Raw genomic sequence first — 25,612 nt, forward strand, 5'->3', positions numbered from 1 at the left:
GCTATGTAGCTGAGCGAGAAATACAGTAAGAAAATTTACTAAAATCTCTTTATAGCCATAAGATGACATTAGTTAGCTTTAATATAGAATATTCCCTCTGTGCAAATCCATTTCTGAAATATTGCATGTAAAGCACAGCTCAAGATACATTAAAAGATTAAAAGCTAAGAAAACATCATTTGAATTGAGTATATTTTAGTATATTGTACTTTAGTATCTAATAGTTTTATCAGTCTTTCAAAAGCAATACATTTTTTCTAATAATTCACCTGATCACTCCTCAGTCTTTGGGGAGAAGAATGGGAGGGCTCTAATATATTTAATCCCCACCAGTTTTCAGGTGGTTCTCTTTCAGACAGAAAAATTAAAAAGCCTTTCAATTTTAAGTTATCAACAATAATTTGAGCATCCAACACAAGGTTCAAAAAACCACCAATACCTCATAACTCAGGCATAAGAGAAATTAATAGTAACAATTAAAGAATGAAAGTGTACAAAAATATAACCAGTGATTTACTACTGAGTTAGCACTAATTTTAACAAAATCCAAGTAAATGATACCTTGAAATTAAGACATTTTTGCATTCTCTTTGAAAAATATTAGTCAATGTATACAATTTAACAATGGAAAAGCTCTCCCACCTTTCTTTGCGCTCTCCATTACACCTTTAGCCAATGCAGATTTAAATTACTGAACAGATTTATACCACAGTTAAATATTTGTTGATGAAAACAAGGCAGGTAGGTGCTTTATTACATATTATTTGAACATCATATGCACATATGCATATACTTAGTTAAAAAGTGTCCAGTGACAGTTATACGTGGAAAAGATTTTCACATGAACACTCCCATTCCCTATGCTAAGAAAACTAAATGCCCTCACCATTGTCAGCCAAGATGTTTTAAGCCTGGTAAAGTCAAGAAGGTAACATGTGTGTACTGAGTGCAAGCAGAACATGCTTCCCTGCCCCCCAACGCTTTAGCAAAATGAATCATTGCCTCCATTTCAAACTAATTATGCTGCTGCTTCTAATTTTATCTGGATGGCACTTCCTGCATTCTGTACTCATTGTAATGCTGCTTCTGTCTAAAAGGAATTTTGCAAGATAGCTGGACATTTCCTACCTTGAGACCCTCGCATTCTTTCATCATCATCATTTGCATTCTTATTAGTATGCATGAGATTTTCATTGAACTTTAAGACTCCTACTGGCACATAAGACACTGTAATGAGTGTAAAAGTGAGCGTGCAAATTAAGACTCCCATTAATCATTAAATGTTACCAGTAAAAAAAAATAATACTAGGAATAGATGGGCAATAAAATGCTGCATGAAGCATGCAATCTCATGAATCTCTATAGGTATGTAAAATTACTGATCTCCTCTCAGGAGCACTATTGACATGTCCGGAGGAGGTAAATTACACATTCTACAGTAGGTGAACATTCAGAATTAACATTAGGGAAAGGTTATCTGTTGTGTGCATCCATATTGCCCAGGGAAAGGCAAAGTATGCACTCCCACTTTGTAGTAAAATATAAGAGGCTTCACCTAAACAAAACCAGGTAATATTTGTATTGTGTGTACGGATTATGTTCTAAATTCAAAACTACAGTACAAAAGGAAACATACTTTTGGATTTTTAAAATGAAAATCAATTTTCTGTGCACAACTAGCTAAGGCTAAGGATAACGCAAGGGATTATGATTCTATTCTTTTAATACTGAGCATGCTGCAGTTTTACAAAAGCCTTAATGGACATTCAGAACTTTTATAAAAAAGTCACAGGTCTGAGAACTTAGGAAATTTAATCCTGTGGAGCACCTAAAACTCACATCTTCAGGAGAAAAAATCCAGGCAAACCATTCAGGAGTAAACCATCAGCCCTGTATTCAGTAAACTCTCAGGACTAATACATAAACATCCTCTCTGGAGTCTGAGAAACAACTTGCACAAAATGAGTCTGTAATCTGGATGATTGGTTTATCTACTTGCTTTATAGCTTTCTACTTGGTCTCGGTTACCTTATTACATGTTTATAACTTCATCAACACAGGACCAAAACTGGCCCCTTAGTTTACCAGCTGCCCAGGCTGAATGTCTTAGATACAGAATGAGATATAACTCAGACCCAGAAAAAAGTCAGACCCTCTTCAAATTTCACTACGGCCTGCTCCCACTCCTTAAACGATCCCTTGTCCCTGGTTTTGTGCAAGTTCTCCTCAGACAACTCATGCCCTTAAGCATTTCCAGGGACAGTACTTTTATTCATTTCAGTCACAAGAGGTTTCTTTTCTAGTCGCACAGTGTGATGTAGGGAAACAAGGAGAGGGAAAGGGTGCTGAGATGACTGCTTTTAAATCAGGTGGCCATTAAGGATTATCCACAAGTGAAAAAAAACTAAGTCCTGGTAGAACCAAGACAGCACAGATGAAAGCAGCCCTCTGAAGATCCCAAGAAAAAGGAGAGGAAATAAGGCAACAGAAACTTTAGCATAGTCCTTAAAGTGAAAAGCCTGAGAAGGCTAGGCAAGAAGACTGCTATTGCTGAACCACCCAAAACTGAAGGAGAGAGGCTGCAGATGTCAAAGTGCATACACAGGATTTGGAGAGAAGGCCCCTGGAGACATAAGCATGTGCCCAGCAGAGAGGATTTAGAACACTAAAATTCCACAGAATTTCCAAAAGTAAAGTGAAAACAGAAGTAAGAAATATTGTACAGCTTTCTAACCTTATATTCATCTTTTACTGTTGAGAGAAAACAGCAAGTATTTTAGAAATCCTTCTGCAAAGTCTCAGACTATTTGCTGGAATGATCAGCATTCATGACAGCAGGAATTATAAAGTGAACACCCATAGAAAGAACACACTGGAGTCTGGACAGAAGATACAGAGTGAAAGTTCAGCACCGGTCTTGTGGGCCTGGGAAACTTCTAGACCAATCTTAAAGAGGAAAAAATAGGGACAAAATGAGCTTTTCAGCAAAGCATGTCTAAAACCTTGTATTAAACTGTTCCCACTCAGGTAACTGGCTTCTGTAGTGTTACTTGAACCCTCTACTCTTTTCATTCTTTCCTATGTCTTACTCATTGAGAAGTTTTCATTTTACAGGTGGCAGAAAAGTAGCGATGAACTGAACTTCAGATCATCCCACATCCCTAATTCACACCCCAATATATAGCAAAGGCAGAATAGTTCTTTGAACAGTCTCCATACCAACAGCAGAAGTATTTAAAATTATGTTATACTTCCACAAAACTGTTTGTAATGTTTAAATTGGCATTGGAAAAAAAATACAAGTTAGCCTTTTTAGTGGAATTCCCATATTTATCTTTCGGAAACATGCACTACATACCATTCTGCTTAAGGAAAGCACAGCGGGGAAAAAAGAGGCATGTATCTCTTCCTTCTGTTTCTAGAGAAATTCAGTACTTAAGAGGAAAAGACTGTTACCTATCTGCATACTGTGCATTTTCCTCTTCTCTGTGAATTCTTTCTATTTGGTGCTGACAAAATCACGAAGAAAAAAACGCAGTTATGAAGACAAGTTAGGTCTTAAAAGAGTAAATGCAGGTCATAAAAATGGGACTGGCCAATTGTCTTCTCTTCTTTAAAACAAACCCGAATAAGATGCCTTGAGTTGCAAAAGTGCATCTCAGGTCTGGCAGCTGCATCTTTTTAGGCAAGTCCATACTGCAGGGTACCTGACCCTTCACTCCAAGGTGTCTGTACTGGTGCTTGCCAAAAGCATCCTTCCGAACAGCTGTACTCTCCCATGCACCACACTGTCAAGCCACATGGATTTGTGCTAAGGTTTCTGAAGACAGATATAGTGCAGGCTTATTAGTGCTACACCAATTCCAGCAGTCCCTAAGGTTAGGTTCATATAGCAAGTTGGTTGAACCAGTCTAAGACCCTTTGTGATTAGATTGTGAAAGGGTGATTAGCCCACAGGCACCTAGGACAGTCTGACTGTGCATGTTGTTTCTTCTTAATTCCAGCCAAGTGCAGGTAGAGGCTATCAGATTGCGTTTTTCAACCCTTAAGAGGCAGCAGCAGGTCTTAGGTAAGAATTCGTTCACAGCAGGGCAGAGTTACCTGAGGCTTTATATGCGCTTCTCAGTGTTTCTGCTGCAGAGTGACTGCACGACAGTCACACAGACCTAAGATAACCAGCACTGGCTGCAGAACTTTTGGATGAGGAAGCAGACCTTCAGAAAGTTGGATTAAGTAGATACCCATTCAAGCACCAGATGATTTATTAAGGACAAGCCTACCAGGCTGCTGCTTTCCTTCAGAAGATGGCTATCTCGGACTGATAAAGCACCAGGAGCAACTAGATTAAGACTTGCCAGCCAACTGTGGGTACTGCGGCAATAGAAGACAGAAGCTGTTGATGCTGTGGTTTCACCACAGTTGGCAAGTGCTGCTAATAGAGTTGAAACACCTTTGAGAAGCTTTTAGCTGTTAATACTAGCCTTAGTTGATCACAGAAAAACTGCATAGGAATCAGTGTAATGACAATGATAAACTGCAAGATGGGAACTTTTGATATTTCTCTGACTCCATGAAGGGATATAATTGGATCAAAGTTTTCTCTTAGCTCAGTATCATCTCCTTCAGGGGCCAACAGTGAGCACAAAGGAAAGACAATTAAGTAAAGCAAGTATACTGCGATATTTCCTCAAAACACAATGTAGCCTCCATTAATTTGCAGCTCACTGACAAATTAAACCACAGCAATGGCCATGTACAAGAAGGATTTTTCTACCACAAATTCTTGTAATCACTTTTTGAACTCATGCAAGCTTCCAGCAAACAGAATATTAAATGACAAGGAATTCCACAGTTTAACTACATACTGCTTAAAATTTAAGTTTGTTTGCTTTAAATCTACCCACTTCTGGGAGAAGCCTAGATATTATTGTCCCCAAAAAGCATGCTGAATGATGACTAGACTCTATCTACTATTTCAGGGGTTTGCTTATGCTACAGAATCCTGGATTTTAAGCCACATTTAACCCCACACTTGGCTCAAGCTCCTACAGCCTCAAGAACCCATATATACTCCCTCTCTGCTTTTTCCTCTTTCTCCAAGGGCTGCTCAGCTAATCCTAAGGAATTTCTCTAATCTCCCTGAATTTCTTTCTATGTCCCAAATTTTCAGACAAAGTTGTCACCAGTAACAGTGGGACAAAATATGATTAATTATTAACAGGTTCTCCAACTCCCTACAAGACTGTGCAAGAATGAGTATAGGAAACCAAATACCACCACAAAAAGAAAAAAAAAAGGCCCCATCACTGTGCCACCAATAATTCAACTGACCTACAAATTAACACTGCAGTGAAGGCATAATTAGGAAGTTTAACACATTTAGTTTTGGTTATTCTATCAGATCCCCCTCAGGCACAAATATTTTCACATTTAATAGGAGAAAGTCATGATCACACACGCTTTATTTACATTTTTATTAAGTACCGATTTTCTAAACATAATTTATCCTATTTGTAAAGGGGTTACTTTAAGAATTAATAATAATTATGCAGGTAAACAAAAGCCTACCTTATTCAAAATTAAAGATAACAGACAACCTATTCACATAGCCAGGCTCTCCATTAAAAATATTGAACTTACATTCAATGGCAAAATTATCCTGAAATAAAACCAAAATATTCAGGATTTACCTTCCCATTCTATTGGAAAGTCACCCATTTCATACTGATATGCTTGACGATTTATTGCTTCTACAAATCTCCTTTCTTGTATAATCTGCCCTATAGCAAAAAAAAAAAAAAAAGAGAGAGAAAAAAGAAAAAAGGCAGTTAAATATATTTCTATACAATATATAATTTACTGATTATGTTATTGTTTTGAAAGAACTGTACTTAGTCACAAGTGCAATGAACTCTACAGGATAAAAATGAAGGATTAAAATACTGAGAAAATTATTACCATCTAGATGTCAATTTGAAATGCTACATGTTTCAGTAACTTTAATAAAAGCTTGCATGTTCTACAGTTGACTTGCATTATTAATGACAAATATATTTCAACCCCGGTTATCCACCTTAGTGTCTCAGCAAAATAAGAACTTGTAGAGAAACTGCAATTCCTTTTCTAAGTACCTTCTTTAGCTTTATAACATTTCTTTTTATTTTTAAACAAAGCAACATTTTTACTGTTTCAGATATGCCATTAGGCAAAGAAAATAGTGTAGCATAATTTCATCTCCAAGAGTAGATATTTTTAATCAATGTTGAAAGATATATGATGTATACTTATTTGTTTCATAAGTACACGATTCCTATATGCTAAAGATATTATACTTTATATATATGCTTTAAAATAATTTCCTTTCAACAATACCATGGATAATTCCATTTCTCAAACTCTTCATCTACCAAGCAAAACAAAAGTACAGAATTACTTTCTTTCCTCCAGAAGATTTCCAGAAAATCTGAAGACCTATCTACATAGGTCTGATCCTATATATGTCTCAGAATTAACACTCTTCTCCATTGTTATAAAGTCACTAGATTTTACTGTTAGCACAGCACCTTTTAAAGAACTGTCCATAATTTGATTCCTACACAGATAGAACAGTCTGAATAAAGTGACATAAGCAACAGTAATGAAGTATATTTTTCTACCTGCTACCACAACTTGTGATTGATGTTATATCTTTATGCATTCCCAAATAAAACCCTTTTAACTAATCTACTTTTAACAAAATACAACACTTTTCATTCTCCTGGAGGCTTTCATAAGACACATGTAAAAAATTTATTCTCCAGATCCCACCATCAAATCACATTGTAGAGCCAAACTCCAAAAATTATTTCCTGAAGATGTTATTTTGAAGAATCATCACACAGTAGTGCTGGTGGCTTTTAAGCCTCTCTGCATTTGTGATGTACACACAATACTGATTAACTTAAACTGCCTGATTTGCCTTGTCCCCTAGGTTTCTTTTGGCAGACCACCACTGACAAATAATTTACATAGACTTTTCTACGGAAGATCACACTGAGGCCTCTTTAGATGCAACTAAAACCTTTTACAGTTTAGAAAAGTTTCATACTGAAGATATTGACTATTTTGTTTTATATTAATTCATTCCCATGTTTTTCAATAAATACTGTGGTCTTTGTTACTGCAACTCAAGAAACTTTACTTATAAATGTATACATGTGAAGCAATTACAAATAGCAATGCAAGAACCGCTATTTACAGTTTTAACTTTAAAATTAACTTCATTTTCATGTGACGACTAGATCTTAGAAACATAGAAAAACCATTAATACTTCAAGTTGGGATTATATAAAACACAACACATCCAAAGAATAACAGCCGATAACTCATAAACCAAAAAGCAGATTACTTCAGAAAGCGTTTAACAGATGTACAGAATACTCACATAGAACACTCAGATATAACATCATTTACACAAAACACTGAAATAGCCAAGATTTTCAACTTTGCAGGAGTTAAAAGCAGGCAAAATAGCCAAGAAGTCTAAGTAATGGACAGGTCTTTCACCAAGTAATACACATTTCAGATTTATATACTTCCTTACTGAACATATTTTCTCTAACCCTTTCTGTTCCAGTCTAGCTGAAAGTCAGTGTGTGATGACTGATGTGAATTTGTATAAAAGCCTGAAAACAAAAGTGTTTAACAGAAGCTAGGCAGATTGCTGGCATGAAAAAGGGGTAGCCAAAGCCAGCAAGGGAAATAGTAAGTGAAATGTGAAGGGGTAGCAAATAACTTAATGAATTATTTTCTAAATTTCTACAGCCCTATCTATAGACTACAAATCCTAGAAACTAAGTTATATTTCCACAACAAAAACATGGTTAACTGTAGATATGCACAGATGTTCTAAAATGGATATTTTAATTTTTCAGTTTCTTCTAAGGAAGAGCCCTTCTTCTGTGGACAAAACATCCTAGTTGTTTCCATCGACTACATCTGATATACCTGTATTTGCATTAAGAAAAACCCATTGAAGAACCTTCCAGATCAAAATGAAGTTAAATAATGAATGATGCCAAACTTGTGTTGTTCTATAACCAAATTATTATTCTTCCCATATCAATTTCTTAAAACAGTATCTATATACACACACACTATTTTAAAGATCTCCAGCAGCCCTAGATTGATTTTCACTGTTTAGAAAACTGTTGTTTTAAAAATATTTCTCTGTTAAGCTCCAAACAAGTTTGTCTAATGTGTACAGCTAGAACAAACTATGGAATACATGATCAGTGAGAAGAGAAATGGGACCACCACCAGGAAACTGGATGGTTTTAGTACCTGAACTGAGCAAAAGTCCCTGCTGGCTATAAAATACCACTATGTTTGGCAGTCAGCAGGTGGAAGCGGGATCACCCTCTCACACACATGCATACATGGAGCTACCACGTTAAAGCAGCATTCAAATTGAATGAATCTCAGATGTTCATGAGAACTCAGGACAGGGACTCTTTTGGCTTGCTGATTTGCACTGTCTGCATTGTAAGAGTCCGTGGAAGAAACAGTTCATTAGCTACTTAGAGAAAACAATTTTTTTTTTTTTAAATTCACAGACTGAATATGCAGCCTCTGTTAATTTAAGACAAACAGACTAAATCTGAGTTGCACAGCATTGCTGTAAACTTTATGATGAAACAAGCATTTTTAAAGCATACCTATTTGCTGAAGCACTATGTAGTTTGAAGAGATTATATTGTACTTCGTTTACTAACAGCGCGTTATCTCATCATCAGTAACACAAAATAAGCTTTGCCTAGAAGAAACAAAGGTTTCTAAAAAATTTTTCAGCAGTATCTTATAAAGCTCACAGAATGGATCCTCCATTTCTTTCCTCTTGTCTGGTAACATCTCAACAAACTCTGTAGTTTTTGCTAAATATGAAGCAGTACGTCAGTTAGCAAAGCAACTGAACTATCAGCAGTTCTTCACACAAAGCAGAGAAAGAACTGCTTCTCTAGAGGCAACAAAAAGTAGATTACTTCTCTATAGGCTGCAGGAGTGGCCCATCACCTTCAGAGCAAGATACAAATTCTCATCTCTATTGGAGGAGAAGGGAAAAAAAAGAGTCTGTTGTGAAGAAAGGGAAAAACAACCCTTTTCAAGGTGAACATTAATTTGTGCAAGCCTAGATCCCTCCTTTGCACAGATTTTTAGCTGAGGGACCCTGTTCATTGGTGACCATCTTCATGTTACTTCATGGTCAGAATTCCAGTATTTCTGCAATAATAATATTCACCTTAGGAAAGACATAAACATTTTAAGATAATAATTTTCTCCCAAATAATTCCAATTCTGTTTTTTTCAAAATTTAGATTTCTATGAAGTTAATTAATTTTTACTGAATGACAAGTTAATAACTTCCAATAGTTCATTATATTTATTCATACAATAAATCAGTATTAAAAAATAAAATACAGAAAGTTTAATATTTGCACCTAACTTCTATCAGTTATGCATGTGGTTATATTTTCTCCAGTAATTCATATACTTGAAGTAATCTAAAACTCTTCATGCTTTATAAAATCATATTAGAAACTCATTTCAACTTTTAAGAGCAGCAAGTAAGGCCATAGGATGCTTTGTTCTATGGTTCTGATTTCCATTAACCTCAAAAGAACCAGGATCAGTGATTTCCAGTTTTACAGTGATGCAGGATCAAGCAATATTAAACTTGGTAAGTGCTGAATGAGCAAGTCCAAAAAAGCTTCAAGTACCAGGCACTCAGGGTCAAAAAAACACGCTTTGATTTTGCTATTTATATTTACATCTTATCAACAATACACTTGGTTTTACAGAGTTGTCTGCAAGTACTATGTTCTTTCCAAAGGGAGATCTGTTTCTTCAGATTTCTATTGAAAGTTTGAAGTCAGGATGATTGCTTCAATTTTCAGGAACACATACTGTCAAAGAAAAAGACTCACATACAGTAAAAGCCTCACAGTCCCTTTTCACTTCCCAAAAGAAGTGCCAGCTGACAGTGCCAGGGTCATAGCCACACCATCTTCATATTATTTGTTATTTTGTATTAATTGCTGTTCCTGCTATGCCACACTGTGTACCAAAATAATTATTCCCACCTTGCTCTGATTTTCTATAGCATTTACAATTGGTGTCCAATAAAGTGGAAACAGTTTGCCAGATTTTACCAACACAATTCATTAAATATTATTTTTATCCTGCTAACAAGGGATTTGACATGGTACAAAAAGATTAAGGGTAGACTCATGTTGCAACAGAAGGTGAAGATGGCCAAGGTAGTTTTGAGCAAGCTTACTTACATCCCAGAAAGTCTAGTCACAGCAAATTCAGGGCTTTGATAATTTCTCCCACTTTATCTCCAAGTTTGACAGTCGTTTAGACTTCAGCCACAGCAGGTAACACTAGCCCAAATAGCGTATACATTTACTGCAGCCTCTAGTCAACGTACCTTAAAAAAACCCCTATAGTCTAAGTAGTTTAAACACAGATAAGATCAGACTTATGGGTCAATGTGTATTCACTTACGTCTGTGTCATATATATATACGAAAAAAGGCATCCTGTGTCCTGTATTCTTTTTAGGAGTGACAAATTTAATAATCTGAAAATGCTGAACCTGTAACTTTCAGAGGGATCAGAGCCCATGGCTTTTACATACATTCACACAACCTTTACGTTTTGAAAGCCTGCTGTTTCTGGGACTGTGGTGGTTAACTCAAGTAAAGATACCGTTTCTTGCGGTTTGTCCAAGAAGCAAGTTCCTTCAGTGGACGGAGATTTAAAAACCCTCTGCTAAATGCCCATTGTCATTCTAGTCCCTGAGCTCTCTTCATCTGGCAGCAGGATGCACCAACACCACCAGGTCCCATTCCCTGCTCACCAGAAAGCCTTGTACCTTCTACCTCATCAAAGCAGCATGAAGCCCAACAAATACTACACCTTTACAAAGAACCACTGTTTTGTAAGCAAATCTACAATAAACTTTCTAGAAATTTGCAACATTACATTCCTTTTACAACTAAAGTGTAAATGATACTAGTACAAATGCCACTTCCTTGGCGAGCTGATGGATGCTCCGTGCTCTGGCATGCAGAAGATTTCTCCCAACTGTTCTTTTGGTTTGTTTTTGTCTATCAGATTCAAGAAACAGTCTTCTATCAATTACTGTCAAAATGTGAATAAATCGAGGAATGATGTAGTGAATTTTTTCTGTAAATGTATAAAAAATGGCTTAAAATGGGGATTTAGCATGTATAAAGGGAATTTTGCAAGCAGATAGAAAGTGTACAATAACTTGTACTCTATAAATAAAAACATAATGCAGGAAGACAAACAAAAAGGCAGTCATGCAGGGAAGAGAAATGGGCAAATGACAGCAAGGGTATGAATTGTAAATGAAAAGAAAGTTACAGCTGTGGAGAACATCAATTAAGCAATATGACCCAACACAGCAGTGTTACAGTCTGGTTTGGATGATTAATTATAGTTAAATTATAAATCATTTGCAAATGCTCATTTAGCGTCTCCTTTTTTTTTTCAGAATAAATGGAATTATTACAGCTAGCTGCACATACACACTCAAGGAGCTCATGCTATTTCTGTTTTTTAGCATGTTTTAATAAATTTTACAGAATGATTACAGGTTTGAGATTTGCAAAGAAAATTCAGTCTTATACAAGGTCTGACCACAATTACAGCTAATACTGTGCATAGCACTTGAAGCATTAAAGAATACTAGTATTGCTATTTTATTGTGTTTGCTTTTAATTGCAGTGTATAGCGGAGAACGCTCATGTATTTCAGCCACAGTCAACACAAGAGTGCAACTTCTGAAGAAAAGGAAGTTAAAGTAACCTGTCCTTTGAGAAATATTATTCATTTCAGGTATATTCATATCCTATGGACATTTCTTTTAAATAGCATTAAAAGTTATTCTTTATCCTACAATTTATATGCTACTCATTTTATCACACAGCTTACAAAACTATCCTGTGAAGCTGCACTTGCACTATTCGTATACTCCAGACAGAGCACTTTAACGTAAGAGGTGTGTATATATATATACATATATATATAAAAAAACCCCACCTAGTCCTTTCACTAACAGAAGTCTCACAAATACAGATTCAGATGAAAAAGTGGGATGCAGACACATCAATGTAATACAACAAATAAACTCCTACTGTGGTTAAGTTGCTTGTTCTCACCTATAAAGCAATTACACAAAAACCCTTGCAAAGTTCACATCTGAGCCAGAATTGAACAGAGGTCCTAATATTTCAGACACAGAAGTTGAAGGGGTGAAGGGGGTCCCCTTCTAACTGTGCCAACATGGCTCTGAAGTTGGTGGTGTGGTTGGAAAACTGAGTAGAACAAGACTGACCTCCTGACCCCCTCTGCAAATGTCACAGTCCACTCGGGAGACATGCTGAATGTGTATATTCTGTTCACAAAAGCCTCTCAGTACATCCAGCAGGTGAAAAGCTATTTTTCATGGTTTAAAACATGGCTTTGGGAAGAAAATAGGAAATACAGCTGTGAAAGCTCAAGGAAAAAGGTGGGGGAGGATGAGGGGAGAGGGGTATCAGAGAACAGGGCCTAAACACGATGTGGTCCTCACAGACCACCACCGGTGGGACCTGGGCAGCTCGCCTTGCATTTCACTGACATTTTTAGCTGGGGTGATGACTGCCAAAATGCTGTTTTCAAAGGAAGGCTGATAAAGGGAACAGGTTAGCATGGATTCAGAGGGACAGCCCGCTAGCAAGACAAGGCCTGACAGGGATCTCGGGAAAGAGCAAGAGCTCTTCCTTGGGAGAAGAGGAAGCAATTTTAATACGACAGGACAAGTGACAACAGCATGAGCCTGAACACACAAATGGTTTGCAGGGATGTCTGCTAAGAGCAGCCTTCTAGAGTCAAGAGAAACACTGCTCAGTTTCAAGGAAATAAATACCTAACACAGACTGAAATAAATGTAGATAATGGTAGTCTGCCAGGGCTGCCAAAAGAGAAAACATTTTCCACTTCATCACGCAGCTGGGTCTAACGAGAAGTTTTGTTCTTTTATAAATAACCTCATGGCAAAGATAGATCTTGTGAGATGAGGCAGTCGGGATCGACACAACCATGTGAAGCGGCAACAGGGACTCCTTCCCCTCAGCTCGCGGGAGAAGGGGCTGTGATGGCACCGGCACCAACATGACCAGTGATGTCCCCCCACAGCGTCCGAGCGTGGACACCAGGCCACCTGCTGCCTAACGGAGAACGCAGCCACAGGCCTGGCAGCCGAAGAGCGGGATCGTGCAACCCTCTTCTGCATCCAGATACTTTATTCATGTTTTATATGAAACAATACTGAAGTTTCTGTTTGAAAACACAGACCTTTCACTTGGATTGAGCTTTAACCAATTCTGAACAATCACGTTTGAGATGAAACAAAAATTGGTACTGCAACAAAACAAAGAACAGGACCACTGCCTGACCTGGGAAAGAAGCATGGTATGTTGAACTTGCAGCTCAAAACGCTATCATAAAAAATGCCTGTGCTTCAAAATAAATATCAGTATTATGTAGCACACACATACTGCAGCAGTGAGTTCCAATAAAAGTATGTTATTATCACTTATTTCCAACTTGAAAGATTAATTTTTTACTCAGATAAACTAACCGAACTTGAATATCTTTCCCCATAAGCAAATCATGCCTTGCTTTCACTGTAGGAAAGAAAAAATATTACTGAAGAGGGCTTAAAGACAACTCCATATCTATAATATTATGATAGGGTTATACACCTTGAATTCAAAACTGTTATCTCAGTTCTAAAAAAACAGAGGATATGCCCCACCCTTTGTGATTTATATTAATTATTATTATTATAGCATTTTACCCTCAGGATCCTTAAGAAGAAGCTGGGTAGACAGTTAATAGGCCAAAAAGCTCCCCACAATTTTACTCTTGTATCCTAACTTGTTTAAAATGTATGAAGGCTAAAAGGGAGATCCCTAAAATAAGGTATCGAAAAAAGGATGCACACCAGTTTGGAAACAACTTTCTAAGCATATTTCTGACTCACTAGGTTGACACTTGACATATGACTGCAGTAAGATTTCATGTTCAGTCATTGTATTTTGCTTTACTTTCAAGTTTATATTTAAAATAAATTTCTAATGTGCTTTTTCACATATCTTTATTATATACATGTTACATATAATATTTAATATCTATTAAAAAGGCCTTGAAGTAAAAAATAGGAAATAAATTGCAAGCATAATTAGTAATAGGCTTTTTAAAAGAATTAAAAGAAAGCTATACTAATGCTTATAGGAGCTTATGTGTCATTGTTCAGGTTAGTATGTACTTCTACAGCTTTTAATATTTGAAGTTTGCAAAATGTCACCTTTCATTATATATGGAAATAAAAAGATGTTTACTTGGTTAGAGTTCTAAGATAAACAAGTATTTCAAAGGTAACTGGTACTTTTTAAAAATGAAATTAAACAATACTTACCAGAAAGTACAACAATTTAGTGGACTAATATTAGTAACATGGAATTATTTACCTTTCGACCGCTGAAAATTTTTGCCTGATTTAACCCTTACTTTATATTGTAAGGTTGCTTTTAAAGCTCTGCTTCAAAAGTTTAAGCTAGCCTGCATGCACCCACTAGTTAAGGTATTTCCCAGTAACACTGAATCTGGAGAAAAAAAAAACCAAACAAAAAAACAAACAAACAACATTTTAGCTGGTTTTGGTGAGCTCAGAGTGGTGTAGGTGGTGAAGAACTAAAAAACTTCATATAGCCAAGGAACTGCAGCAATAACTGATCTGCTTTCAAAGCTACTTTGAGCAGGCAAAGGATAAAGTGGAAGGGCAGAGACCAAGGACTACCTGAAAGTCAACGCTTTTTAGATCTGAGTCAACCCATGAATTTATTTTTCTAGTCAAATCTCAGAGTTTCTGTGGTCACTTTGCAAGTTAGAAAAAACAAATGCACATGCAAAAAGCAACATACAGTCCCCACTTAATAGTTTTTCCTGCTTTCTACTTCCACAGTTACAGCTTAACTAAGCAAATTTTTGACTAAACAGCAAATATTGATGTCTGTGTGCTTCCACAGTATGTAAGTACCTAATAATCAAGTATTTAAGTACTGAATCGTGTGCCCGTTGATTTTAGAGTATTTTGCTGTTACTAGAAACTAAAGCACCAAGCACAACTATTGTAGCCAGTTAAGTACATATAAAAGTTTCTATGTGAGAGCATTTATGCTGATGCCAGCGAAAAAAAAGAAGAAACACTGCCTTTGGACGGCAATCCTTAGACTTGCATAGCTTGTAATAACTGTAATACAAGTGTTTGATACACTGAGTTTACCACCACTGAAAGAACAAGCTGTGATACTCAAACTCTACAATCAAATAATTTCATTTCCTTGTACGTCAAAGACTTGTAGGTTCCTAAACTGTATTTCAATTTTTGGAAGTAAAATTAAAGATAGTTACTTTACTACACTTCACCAATTTAACCTCTAAAATGTAAACTCTCAGAAATAACGACATTCATAGAGATTCTCATTATTGCAAAGTTATTCAATTAATCTAATTAGAATTCTAACTCGTTCCTTCTGGCTAAGATACATGGTCCCTGTGTTTTTATATTAAGATGTCACACAAGCACTTTTCATTCTTAAATACCTCCATACACTAAGAAATTGTACTGATATCAAGACTAGATGACTCGTGCTTCACCATACTAAAGCACAAGTCTGCGTTGTCCAGCTATGGAGAACTCTCTGATCAGTTTCTGGAACATTTAGGTGTCTACTGACCTCAAACTTAATTTTTCTTGGCCTTCCTTAGCTTGCAAGGCATGACGAAACTGCAGCATAGGATGGCGCAGATGTAGACTACTATGAGGAAAAAAGGCTTCTGAACACAACTTGGCGAGTATAGCTGCCTTGCTATGCATTGGGAGTTACATGCAGAAATGTCCAACACCAAGATGAAAGAAAACACCTAAACATTACACCTTCCCATAGTCCTAAGATGCACAGGTATTTTGAAACAAAGGTGTTAAGGGAGTTAGAATCACTCAAGGATGATAGCAATGTTACTGCTTCTACCAAAAAAGAAGATACTTAGAAATATTTAACCTTCCCCACAGCCCTGTTCCTTCCATGAAAACGCAAAGATAAAACTGTTCAATTTTATTTCAGCATTTGCCTCAATGGCATTTCTTACTAATTGTTTTGACAACATGGACTTGTTTTCGTGAATGCACGTTTGCTTTTTAAATGATCAACACAATGAGTTGTTACTCCGAAAAATAAATTCAGATCTTACACATCCTATACTATCTGTGTGTGTATGAATGAGTCGGAGCACGCCAGAGATGAGATGAGATTTTCACCCCAATAAAGACGACCTGCTTTTGCACATCCCAATAACATTCATTTTCTATCCTGGGAATTTATTATAAAATCAAATTACCTGTGTGATAAACCTTCTGTAATTACCAGTAAGAGTCTTATTTTTCAGTTTTAGGACACTTTTGATTTGCAGTTGCATTTTACATACTGTACAAATGACTAAACATATATTTAAATATCAAATTCAGACATTTTTAGTTCAAATCAATTAAATGGAGAAATCATTCCCTTCTGGCTGCCTATATTTCTCTTTAATCCTGGTCAGTGTAGGATCTTATTACAAGTAATTTGCTACTATAAGGCTGAGGAAAAAATGCTAGCCTCACAATTTTTGTCATTTTTTCCCCTACTTCCCCTGCAGGCTGCTACTGTTGATGGCCTTTATGGAAATATAAATTCAATCAGCAGCTGCAAATTTCATGAGACGTCCATCTTCATGCTGAATTTCTAACTGAGTGTCAAAACAATCTGTGGATTTCTCCCTGATGAAACACACTTTGAATTGTAAATTTCTGCAATTTTCTCATGTTAGAATTCGAGCTGCGCTAAAATAGAGCTAGCCCAGATATAGTCCCTACCAGCTTGAGACAAGTCATTTTTCCTTTCATTATCTCACACTACCATTGAAAGGGTTAAATAATAACCTATGAAAAATGAGCTGGTTTTTTCTCTTACCTAAAAAAATTAGTTTTACATTAAAAAAAAATTTACATTTTCTGTTCTTTTTAGTAGTAGAAGCAAATAGAAAGGCCTTCAATATATTCTAAATGCTCTCAAATCAGTTACGTGAACCTGTTATTCATTTTACAGTATTTCGCAGTGATAAAACCCCAGAAATTAGCTGCAATAAAACTTCCAAGAATTTCCTATAGCGTCAAAATCGTGCAATATTCAAGGAGAGCAAGTTCAGTTCACAGAGACAGTTTGTTTCATCTAAATCTCGACTTACATTAAATGTTGATGGAAAAAAGAAAATAGATACATAAATGACTAAAATGGAAACAGTACGTTTTGAACTGTTTGCTATTCTCTGAATACAGTAAAGCAAAATACAATTTCTCCTTCTATTACTGTTTCTTACAGTAGCTTAGAAAGCATACACAGCCTATCAGGTATATTATAGCAGATCAAATATTTTGCTTTAGAAAAATATTTACTTCTCTCTTCTGTAGATATTAACATGAAATATGTAAAACACTACTACTTTTCCAATTTGCAAGCAAACTAAATGGGTTTATAACATATTATTCTCCTGTCCTTTCCATATATAAAAATACCATTCACAAAGAGAAATTCACTGATAAAGATGATTTATCTATTCATGTAGCTAAGAACAGGCTGTCTCTCTACTTATTTTCTCCTCTCCAGGGAGATATTGGGGGGAGGGGGGGGCTTACTGAACTGTACTTTACTAACACTAAAAGAAATGATCCTGGTTTGGATGTTTCATACAAATACCATATTCCAAAACACACAACTGTCTTTCAGTCTGCAAAAAAATCATTGGGGCATCTTCTTTTTGCATCCAACAAACTTTCAGTTAATTATCAGAATGAGGAAAGAAACCTAAAAATAAGTAGGTACAGAGTAATTCCCTTGCAGACTTTCAATGTACTGAGGTTTTATCACTCTTAATATGTCACTACAGCATTTCTTTGGTCAAGCCTCCACCCAGGCTCCCTTGGTTACCTGCACTGCATTCTGTTTCATGTGAACTGGAATGACCTGAGAGTTGATTGTATTTCCAAACCCTCAATCTATAGAATTTCCCTGACTGGTTTCTTAACCTTAAGTTAGACTTACTGATTACATTTAAAAAAAAAAAAAAAAAAAAAAAAAAAAAGAGAACTATTCTATGTCAAAAATCAGGTCTGTCTCAGAAAAAGGCCCAAGAATGCTGGCATGCAGCTGTGGAGGGACTTGCACTAGTTAGGTGAAATCTTGTGCTCTGGCAAATAAGCAGGTCAGAGGGGCAAGTTGCTCAGAGAAAACTACTGGGCTCTCTTTTAAACTATGGTTATTAAACTGACTCTTACAAACTTGCTATTATTAGAATGCAAGTTCCCTGCTCAGCATGACAAAAACCCCCTCAACTTTGCTTAAAACATTATGTCAACATATCTCTGGGTTTGCTTCATTGAGTCACAACATCCCAGATCAAATAGTGTCAGTACTTTATTTCAGTTTCACATGGTCATATATTTATTAGCTTTAACAGCACAACAAAACCACACACCAATCTGCTCTAATGCCAGTGATTTTACATAGTGAAGTAGATGTTCTGGAACACACAGTTTCCAGTCACAAGTTTTCACACCCGAGTATAGCTACAGATTCTGCTAGGGCAGATAGCAAGAATGGTAATTACTGAATGTATTCTAATAGTTTTCATTGTAACAGCTTCTTGAATATTGCATTATTTGGTTACATTTATCTGTGAGCCTGCCAGAAAGGAAGCATAACAAGAAAAGCTGGTTCTTTTTCTCAAAATATCCAAAGTAGTACTAATAGAGCTTGCTGTAATACATGTAAAGGATAGCAACTGAGAATCCATCCTAATCATATTAATCCACCATTACTGGGCACTGTTACTGTTCAGTTTTAGGGTTTAGCTTTGTTTCGCATTATTTTAAAACCTCACCTCTATTTCTCAAAAACAATTATATCCATTTTATCTGTATCTTCCAAGTTCTAGGTCATGATGCTTTATTAAAGTGCAGAGTGTTGAAGCACTTCCAAAGGGAGCTGATTAAACTTCCATCTAACATATCAATGTGCAGAATTTTCTGTGTGGACTCAGACATGCCAACTTGGCATCCTACCAAAACTGAAAACACCCAAGTACTTTAAAACTTAGGGAAGAAAATTAAAATTGAAAACAGTGTTAATAAGCAACACAGAGCTGCAGAAAAGAAAACTACTGTAGTACAAATCCAACAAATATGATCCTACAAAATCTAAGATGTGCTACATACTTCTTCAGTGCCATCTTCTGGCACCATAGTTACAGCTACTAAACAAGTGTGATTTCTTCTTCCTTCCAATATAACCCTGAAAGTCATTAGTGTATCAACTACATATGCATGTTTAACAAGAACAGCACTCGAAAACAGCCCTGATCCTGAGCAAAACAGTTTTAGAATTTTATGCTATGTAAAAAGTTGCATTAGGAGGGGAATTCAGTCATCTGTCGGTATAAAAAATGCATCAAGTAGTAATGTCACAAGACAGATAAACCTAGGATAATAGTAAACTTACATTTTGGCAAGGTGTCAGAAGTATTACAAATAAACAAAAATAGTAGCTTTTATGGCATTAAGGTACACCATCTGTGGATTGTATTAGTCGCCTTCCTGATGCCCCCAAACTCACATATTTATCATTGAAATACTTGACTTCTGACTCAGAACTGAAGATATGTTTCTGGGCTCAAAAGTCAGTCTGTTTATTTTTTATGAAAATATATTGGTTGTTTTAATAAAAACATTGCCTTCTATCTTGAAACCTTGCCTGGCTCATCTCTTTTAACAATCATGGCTAAAACTTCACCACAATATTTTCCTTGGCTTTTCTACTCAATAGGCAATAATATTAAACAGTTGATTTAGCTCTGCTTTTAATTTAATAACACACACACACATTCATGAAGATCTCCTTTTTCTCACCTGCTTCCTAAGGCAAGTGGAAAAGTTTGTAAATGACAAGACATCTAACAAGGTTTTCCTTAGAAAGGTTGGTAGCACTACCATCTTGTGAAGCTGATTTTTGTTTTAAATACAGCATGATCATTGACAACATCAGAAGCAGGCAAAAGTGAATAATAAAAATAAACAAAAGGGTTTGATTTCGCTCTTTGTTTTTGTAACTGTCAATTACTTTCTCATCAAAGGTATTTTGTAACATGGCAATCTCTAAGTAAGGTAATCATTTCACTCAAAAAACCTCTATAAATATCTTCTTGAAAATTGACATGAAGTTTAACCAAGCCTTATAATGCAAATAATAAGTAGTTCTCAGAACAGAAAATACGCAGTGGTTAAAACTATATTATTTGCAGGATTGTCAGTTAATTCACCCGATGGCATAAAAGACATGCCCTCTCTGGGAGCATTAACTTGCATACTCTTTACACTGTCTCCACAGTTCATGGCATGTTAACAAGGAAACACAGGAGTGATACACAGAGAACAGCTTAACACTTCAACAGTGGCAAGTTGTGCAGTGTGATATCCCTGTACCTGAATGCTCTCAGGAAAAGCTTGTGGAAAAGCACTTGGAGGCTTGCAAGAATGGAGAAAAGAAACAACATTACAACTTGAAAACTATCTGTCGTTTTGGAGACAGCTTAGTTCCTACTGGCTTGCATTTTCCTCTCCCTTCTGCTTTGATTTCTTTCAATGGCCTCTCCTTTTTTGTTGCCATTGAGGGAGAAGGAAACACAATCAGAGTGCTTCCATCAGCTGCTGGATCCATAGAGAAAAATTGTCATATTAACCAAGTAAAGCCCTAGTTAAATTAAAATGTGAATGGAAATGCTTATTTTATCCCTCAGGCAAAAACTGAAACATTTCTAGGACTCTATAAGCATTTCTTGGATAATGGCATCTATAATAACACTGCATCACCCCAATATACACACAAGGTTTATCTTTTAAAAGAAAACATGGTCAGTCTTCAGTCTCTCAAAAATAGTTCCCAGTAGCATGCACGTTTCTGGAAAAGCTTGTGTTCCAGAACTGTTGCACACTTTGCAAAACTAAGAATAATCACGTTGCTCAGTGATCTCCAATATTATTTATGATAGCCTTAAAAGCCTCACGTGGAGTAAGGCCATGCTAGTTAATGCATAATCAGGCACATACTATCATTTTTCTGTGATTCTACACATGAAGTGTAGTTTTCAAATATTTTCCATCAATGAGATCATCAACAATAAGTTTTACAATCATAAAAAAAATCCTAAATAGGCTGTGTGCACATGAGTTCTCAACAGCTTTGATGTAACAGGAAGATGACAAGCACTAAACTTAATTTTTAGTTATGTCCCATCAAATTCTAGCCTTTGGTGCTCATTAGTATTTACAACTGCATTCCTAGTCCCTCCTAAAAGTAGCACAAGATTCAATGTCTTTCTTTCACTTACTTATTCAAAGATTAGCCCAAACACCTTTCTGTTATTCTAGTATTTTCTCTTAATTGAGAAAAAACCCCATCCAACCAACCACCATCAATAAAAAACTATTTCACAGATGCTTTATATGACAGAGCATCTCCTCTACACAAACCTTCCTCCCTGGAGTGCATGAGTCTCAGAATTTGGCAGTCAACAGTGCACACAGAGATGTTAAAGGCTCTCTGAATTTAATTGCTCTTGTAATCTGCATCTCAAATAGCAGGCTGAGCACTCCCCTGATGAAAAAGGAAAGGAGAACACTGAAAAGGAAAACAGGAGCATAGATACTTCCTTGTATGGATTCTTCCATCCAAGGCTTTCCACACATTGGGAATAGCAAAAAAAGGAAGGATGGGAGATCCACCTTCTTTTTTGGAAGCTGGTAGTGGAAAGGGTAGTTAAACTAACATTTCACAACAGGGTGTCCCATGTATGATACAGAGTCTTAACTATCAGACTAATCCAACATCATAACCCGTACATTCTTCAGACAAGGTGTCTTCTAATAAATTTTTCTCCATTCTATTTTCTTTAGCACTGATTAAACATCTTTTAGGTATACTATCTAAGTACTTATCAATATTGATACAGAGGAAATTACCGATTACTGTGCTTTTAGTCCATTATTTTATTGCTTGTCAGATGCAGACATACTATTTGTTAGGTCCTTAATACTTCTCATACTTAAAAAAATTAATCCAAATATTCTAACGGGCAGTTTCTGTTGTGTATTTTAAATCTATTTTGCATTCTGTCTCCTGTTTGATAACAAGTTGGAGGTTCTTTTTCTCTACGCAGAATTAAATACTGTCTTTCAGTCCCCATTAATCTTCAGCCATTTATTACTCATCCACACTTATGCAAATCTTCAGATGCGCCCAATAACATCTTTCCTTTTGAGCCAGCTCCAGGTCCCTTTTCACATTCTGGCCAACTTCCTTACGCTGTGTCTTTTCCTAATTAACAATGTCATCATTTTTTACTCAGCTCATTCTTCATCCTAGTAACCTCTTTCCCACCCCCCAGTTTTGTTCACCTAGTTGGACTAGAGCTACATATCTCCTCACAGGCTCAAATACAGAGTCAATGCATTCTTGAATCTCATCCCACAGAATTTCAGAGAAAATGGCTGAAACTGCCCAGTATGGTACAGAAACACTTCAGAATCTCCATATCCCTGCTTCCTCACTTAAAAAATGCATTCAGAACCCCACTATGCAGTGTCAGTACAAGCGCTTATTCTCAAGCCCTGTCTTATTCATGCAGACTATCAACTCTTGCCTAGATATTACCTCCTATAAAGAGTTTCAATCTCACCTATCAGTTATGAGGTCTTCTATTACATAAGATTTCAAGGTAGTAATTTTGAAGTGCTAACACTTTAAAAATATTAAACAGTGATATTATGATTTAACCTGTGTGAACTTTAACTACAGTAACATATGATAAAAGTTCCAGTCTGCCAATAACTCTTCAGAAATAAATTTGGACCTCTTCTGAAAAGACTCACAATAAAGCAATATTCAGTAAATTACAAACTTTGATCTAAGAACGCAAAACTTCCAAATTCACAGAAGTATCAGCTTCATCATCTGTGAACTGCTTTGGCATGACAGAAGGCAAGCCACAGAACACACCTTGCGAAGCTACTCTGAGCGAAAGGAGCGCATGCAGCTATTCAGCGGTATGCGAGCTACAGATGAGCAGGTTATTCATAAAGGGGTAAAATGTTATTGCTACTTGTGAATTGTTACTAAAATTAAGCACAGTGGTTGCTATTCTCTTCACAGCTTGAGGGTGTGAGAGGGAAGTAAGTGGAAAATCTAGTGAATAGTGCACACATATCGTAACTTGCCTGGCCACTGCAGTGCCACAAAAATGACAGAAAAAAAAATCTCATCATTTGAGACAGGTTGGTTTTAAGTACAGAATTACTTCTTTTTAATCAAAACTGTACCAAGAGACACGTGGGGAAGTGGGACAAAACAAAACAAAAAAACTACGCAACAGATTATGCTGTCAATTTTAGATATGATATTGTGCTTCACAGATAAAACATTCTTCTACGCAACAATTGAACAGATGGAATTTCTCATTTTTTGTTAACTGGACCAATACTTAATATAATTCAAATTAAGCTGAAAGCTACTCCCTTCTAAGAAGCAGGTGCATCATCCCAAAAAAGTGAATTGAGTGCTGCAGAGATTCAACTGACATTATTATATCACTTATACATTTATGCAATACTTCAAACTAAATGTTGAAGAAAGAATAGGCATTAATGCACAGTGCATTAGTGTAAGAAAAAAATAGACATTCCACATTTGGTGGAAGAAAAAAAACAACCACCCACAAGTCTGCAGGGTAAGACTCTCCTAAATCTCAAATGCATAGACATTTCTATTCTCTTCTCCGCCTCTGAACTGTTTTATTGCTTCCAATAGTAGTTATAAATGGACTGAACCCTAAATGCTGATCATCATCCAACATTTAAGCTCCCACCAAAAAGTGCTTTTTTTAACTTTTCAGTCTCTCTAAATCCGTTTCTTTCTAACTGTATTAATTATGAAGAAAATCTCTGATTTGATCCAAGTCTTTGCCCCCTCTAACCTTATTTCCAATGTATACTTGTTTGGCGTTTCATGACACTTCCTCTATATAGCCTGTCAACAATACTGCTTTCAAAAAAACTCCACCATGCCTGTTCTCCCTATAGCTACACTTTCTCACTTACGCTACTTCATTGGCTTCCAGTTTTTTCTGTTGTGTCAGCATTTTGAACAGCAAGATGAGCTAGAAAGCGCCAGTGCACTACAGGGTTTGCAGCAATTTTTCTAACAGCTGCTCTCAGAAATACGTAACTAATAATTACCTTGCAATACTTACAAGGCTACTGCCTCATGGCACTGGCTGTCCTCAATCCCCTCTTTCTGTATTTCACCTCTGGAGACACTGCAATCTTTGCAACACAAACACCCTTCAGACAAATATTTGTACTATAGGATGCCATAACATAATGCCAATCTCTTCTACTGACTGTTTCCAATAAAAACTACTGCTAAGGCCTGTCCATAGTTGATTTGAGTTTACTATCAGGGTTCACCCATCTCATACTGTCCTGGTTTCAGCTGGGATAGAGTTAACTGTCTTCCTAGTAGCTGGTATGGTGCTATGTTTTGAGTTCAGTATGCGAAGAATGTTGGTAACACTGATGTTTTCAGTTGTTGCTAAGTAGAGTTTAGTGTGAAGTCGAGGATTTTTCAGCTTCTCATGCCCAGCCAGTGAGAAAGCTGGAGGGGCACAAGAAGTTGGCACAGGACACAACCAGGGCACCTGACCCAGACCCAAACTGGCCAACAGTGTATTCCATACCATGGGATGTCCCATCTAGGTTAGGAACTGGGGGGAGTGGGGGCGGGGTATCAACACTCAGGGACTGGCTGGGGGTCGGTCAGCGGGTGGTGAGCAATTGCCCTGCGCATCATTTGTACATTTCAATCCTTTTATTACTACTCTTGTCATTTTATTAGTGTTATCATTATTAGTTTCTTCTTTTCTGTTCTATTAAACCGTTCTTATCTCAACCCACGAGTTTTACTTCTTTTCCCAATTTTCTCCCCCATCTCACTGGATTGGGGGGGGGAGGGGGGAGTGAGCAGCTTCATGGTGCTTAGTTTCTGGCTGGGGTTAAACCATGACACATACAGAAAAACCAAATCCTTCTAAGAATTTCAAGACTTGCCTCTTTCTGCCTTAAGATCTCTCACTCTGACACCTCCAAACAGATGCCTGATCTTTATATTAAAATCAGCATTTCTAAACCAGATCTTATTCTCCTTCTTTTCTGCACAATCATGATGAAGAATGCCATCACTCTTCTCCTTTCTTTCTGGTATTGTTTTAGAATTGGAACTCTCTTGTCTCTATACTCAGGATTTCTCTCCAATGTATAGGTTCTTTCTGCATAAGATTTTTTGAAATAAAATCCT

At 36.5% G+C, this 25,612-nt stretch overlaps 1 protein-coding gene across 1 annotated transcript in view; it reads right to left on the reverse strand.

Moving 5' to 3' along the window:
• The window catches only part of NDUFAF2 (NADH dehydrogenase (ubiquinone) complex I, assembly factor 2), a 65,881-nt gene that overhangs the window by 21,506 nt on the left and 18,763 nt on the right, over positions 1 to 25,612 (reverse strand). Inside the window, exon 2 of the mRNA XM_010580545.1 lies at positions 5,691 to 5,780. Coding sequence (XP_010578847.1) covers positions 5,691 to 5,780 — 90 coding nt within the window. The remainder of the gene's footprint in view (positions 1 to 5,690; positions 5,781 to 25,612) is intronic.

The sequence above is a fragment of the Haliaeetus leucocephalus genome, unplaced genomic scaffold (assembly GCF_000737465.1).
Source record: "Haliaeetus leucocephalus isolate CR32 unplaced genomic scaffold, Haliaeetus_leucocephalus-4.0 Scaffold722, whole genome shotgun sequence".
Taxonomy (NCBI): domain Eukaryota; kingdom Metazoa; phylum Chordata; class Aves; order Accipitriformes; family Accipitridae; genus Haliaeetus; species Haliaeetus leucocephalus.